The 2932-nt window shown below is 38.1% G+C and overlaps 1 protein-coding gene across 1 annotated transcript; it reads right to left on the bottom strand.

Annotated features, from left to right (window-relative positions):
• Window positions 1-1486: 1486 nt before the first annotated feature.
• On the bottom strand, window positions 1487-2348 carry LOC109013116 (14 kDa proline-rich protein DC2.15-like). Its single transcript, XM_018995084.2, has one exon. It carries the CDS (start codon window positions 2222-2224, stop codon window positions 1820-1822), a length of 405 nt encoding a protein of 134 aa, XP_018850629.1. The 5' UTR covers window positions 2225-2348; the 3' UTR covers window positions 1487-1819.
• Between the last annotated feature and the right edge of the window lie 584 nt (window positions 2349-2932).

The following is a 2932-nucleotide window of genomic DNA, read 5'->3' as shown; positions in this document are numbered from 1 at the left end:
GACGTATATAGTAAATTTCCATATATTAATTTCCCCTCATTTTTAATCCTATCATGAATATGTCGATTGGAAGTTTCTCAACATCATGAGCCTCCTTTCAAGTATCATAATTACCAGCTCCCTCAAATTAATTAACCACATATATGCAAGAAAGTTTTGAAGCTTTCGGATCATGATCATCAGCATAATCATGATTAATAGATTGGATTTGAGAATTATTTTATAGAGCAGTGCTACTCTGCAGCTTAGAGTGTACCGCTCCATCTTACTGCTAATTCAAAATTTTCTTTTTATTTTTTTTAAATTTTTTTATTCATATTTTTTAATCATTTTAAAATATTTTTAAAAAATATAAAAATATATCAATACATTAATAATCACTTTTTTAATTATTAAGTAAAATAAATTAAAATAAATGAGGTATCAAAATGTGGGGACAAAGAGAGTGGGCAAAGTAGCATTTTTCATTTTTATAATTAGTTGAAATTAATTAATGGGGCATGGAATCTTTCTTTTCTACATGCACGGTGGACATATATATATTCTCTAGGATCTGTCTTCCTTTTTCCATGTGAGAGGGTTTGCATTTTCTTCACCAAACTATATATCAGTACTCACAGTCACGGGGAGAACAGTACGGGTGGTTTCCATGACTTGCCAATCGCGCGCCACAAACTTCATCAATATTATGGCTTGCAAATGATCAAGCTAAAGGACTAAAGGAAGGATCGAGTACAGCAGTGCATAAAACCTAGACCGGTACTACATTTCTACTTCTTTAGTAATCCAAGGAATAAACGACATATTAGAACACCCATGGCGTGCTTTGACGATCCTAACATCCACTTTGTGGGCCGCATATGTTTAGTTTCACCATTGCAATGATCTGACTTACTTTTAGTGGATGAACATGCATACATGTCTAAAGATATGAAGTACGCGCACATCTAATCAAAATACTTTCCTATCAAATCACTCATTCGATCGGCCACATATAGCAATCTACAATGGATCAAATGTGAGAAGATATTTAACCATTAAGAGGCTCGATTATGTTGCCGTTGGTCCCTCAGATATTGTTAATTAATCATTTTTCTCAAGCATGCACAAATGACGCATCGATGCCTGAGTGGTAACCATCCATTTTGCTGTCCCTGCATGCATGAGCTGCTAGATAAAATGCAACAGTCGTGCTAATAAGTACTGCAGCTAGCATCCCGGGAAATTGAGTGCCAGAGTTCAGAATTCGATCCTTTCGTTTAGTTCTTTGATCTGTGGAGCTCGCACGCCGCCTAGCTGATGAAGGCATGCATATTATTGTACAAATTGATAGGCATCAGTACTATTAATATAAATTTAGTTTGTATGAAATCAGTATGATCAGTGCACCTATACTTCTGGGATGAGGTTTCACCAAAATTAAAAGGAAAATACTCTTGAATCGAGTTGAAAAGAGAGATAAAAGAAAGTACGAAAAGGGAAAAAGTACGAAATAAAGATAAATGTTTTTCCATTTCCCATAGAATTACACAAGCAAACATCAGTATGAATACTTATTCATAATCACCCATATTGACAGGATCACACGGAAATCCGAAAACCGCTATAACAAGGAAAACGAGCAATATTTCCTACTTACAACACACATGAAATACAATAGATTCATAATCACCCATATTGACAGGATCACACGGAAATCCGAAAACCGCTATAACAAGGAAAACGAGCAATATTTCCTACTTACAACACACATGAAATATAATAGATTATTATAGTTGAAAGCCAGGGAAAGCCAGAGAGATGATCAACGTTTCACTTTCTAGGCACACTGGAACCCAGATGGAACGTTCTTTGAACAAACATTGAGAAGCAAGCTGAGGGAAAGTGGGATGTTGAGGTTGATGCCCAGTATATTAGCTTTGATGGCAGTGCAAAGACAGATAGCTGCCTCAAGGTCAGCAAGGCCCTGTATGAGAGTGCAGCAGGGAGTTACCGGAGGGGTGCCGACGGTAACGTTAAGCAAACTACCCAGCAGATCAGCACAAACTCCTAGTTTGAGGGCATCCCTAGGGCACGAGGCCTGGGAAGGGGTGGGGCTGGGCTTTGGCTTCGGCTTTGGTTTTGGCTTCGGACTAGGGCATGTGCCACATGCAGTGACAAGTGCAAAGAAGAGAAGATTGAGGGAGAAAAAGAGAGCAAGAGAGGCAGAGCTTTTGGAAGCCATATCCCAGACCCTAATTGTAGGTATACAGTAGATATATACTAGAAAAGTTATTGAAGTACTTGTGAGGATATTGGGTTTGAAGTGCAAGGGTGGGTTTTTATAGGCTTCAAGGAGAGCGATCGAGCTCTCAAATTTAATGTTATCTTAAGAGAACTTAAATATAGAAAAATAATGCCAAAGACCCATGTGTCATCCTGGGATTTTAGCTGTCAAATTAAGCAAATTTTGGCATACTTTTGGATGTTTGTGGGGTGGGGCTTTGCAAGTTGCCATGTTCATGTGGCCTTGCCCTAGCTAGCATCAATATCCATCTGGATCTATCCTAGGGCGTGCATCCATAGAATCCAGACGCGTTCGGTTAGTCTGTCAAAATTTTCCCACATCAGGTTCAGGCCTACCAGTTGAACTTGCAATCAAATTGGGGAAAATTTCGGGAGTAGTTTTTAATCGATGATATTAGTAAAGAAAGCCATTTTCTTCTAAATGCTTCCTTTCAAATCAGGCTAAATCATACATACTGCCAAGGACTGATAAAGTGATCTTTACTTGGATATCGATTCACACTCTGTTAACCAGCTTGGGGAAAATGTCGGGAGTAGTATGTAATCGATGATATTAGTAATTAAGAAAGCCATTTTCTTGTAAATGCCTCCTTTCAAATCAGGCTAATACTGCCAAGGACTGATAAAGTCTTTACTTGGATGTCGA

This window comes from Juglans regia, chromosome 9, assembly GCF_001411555.2.
Source record: "Juglans regia cultivar Chandler chromosome 9, Walnut 2.0, whole genome shotgun sequence".
Lineage (NCBI taxonomy): Eukaryota > Viridiplantae > Streptophyta > Magnoliopsida > Fagales > Juglandaceae > Juglans > Juglans regia.
Note: the sequence above shows the minus strand (reverse complement) of the source record. Positions and strands in the feature narration are given on the sequence as shown.

Excerpts from the sequence above, each read along its gene's own strand:
- LOC109013116 (XM_018995084.2), bottom strand. The coding sequence starts at position 2,224 with ATGGCTTCCAAAAGCTCTGCCTCTCTTGCTCTCTTTTTCTCCCTCAAT.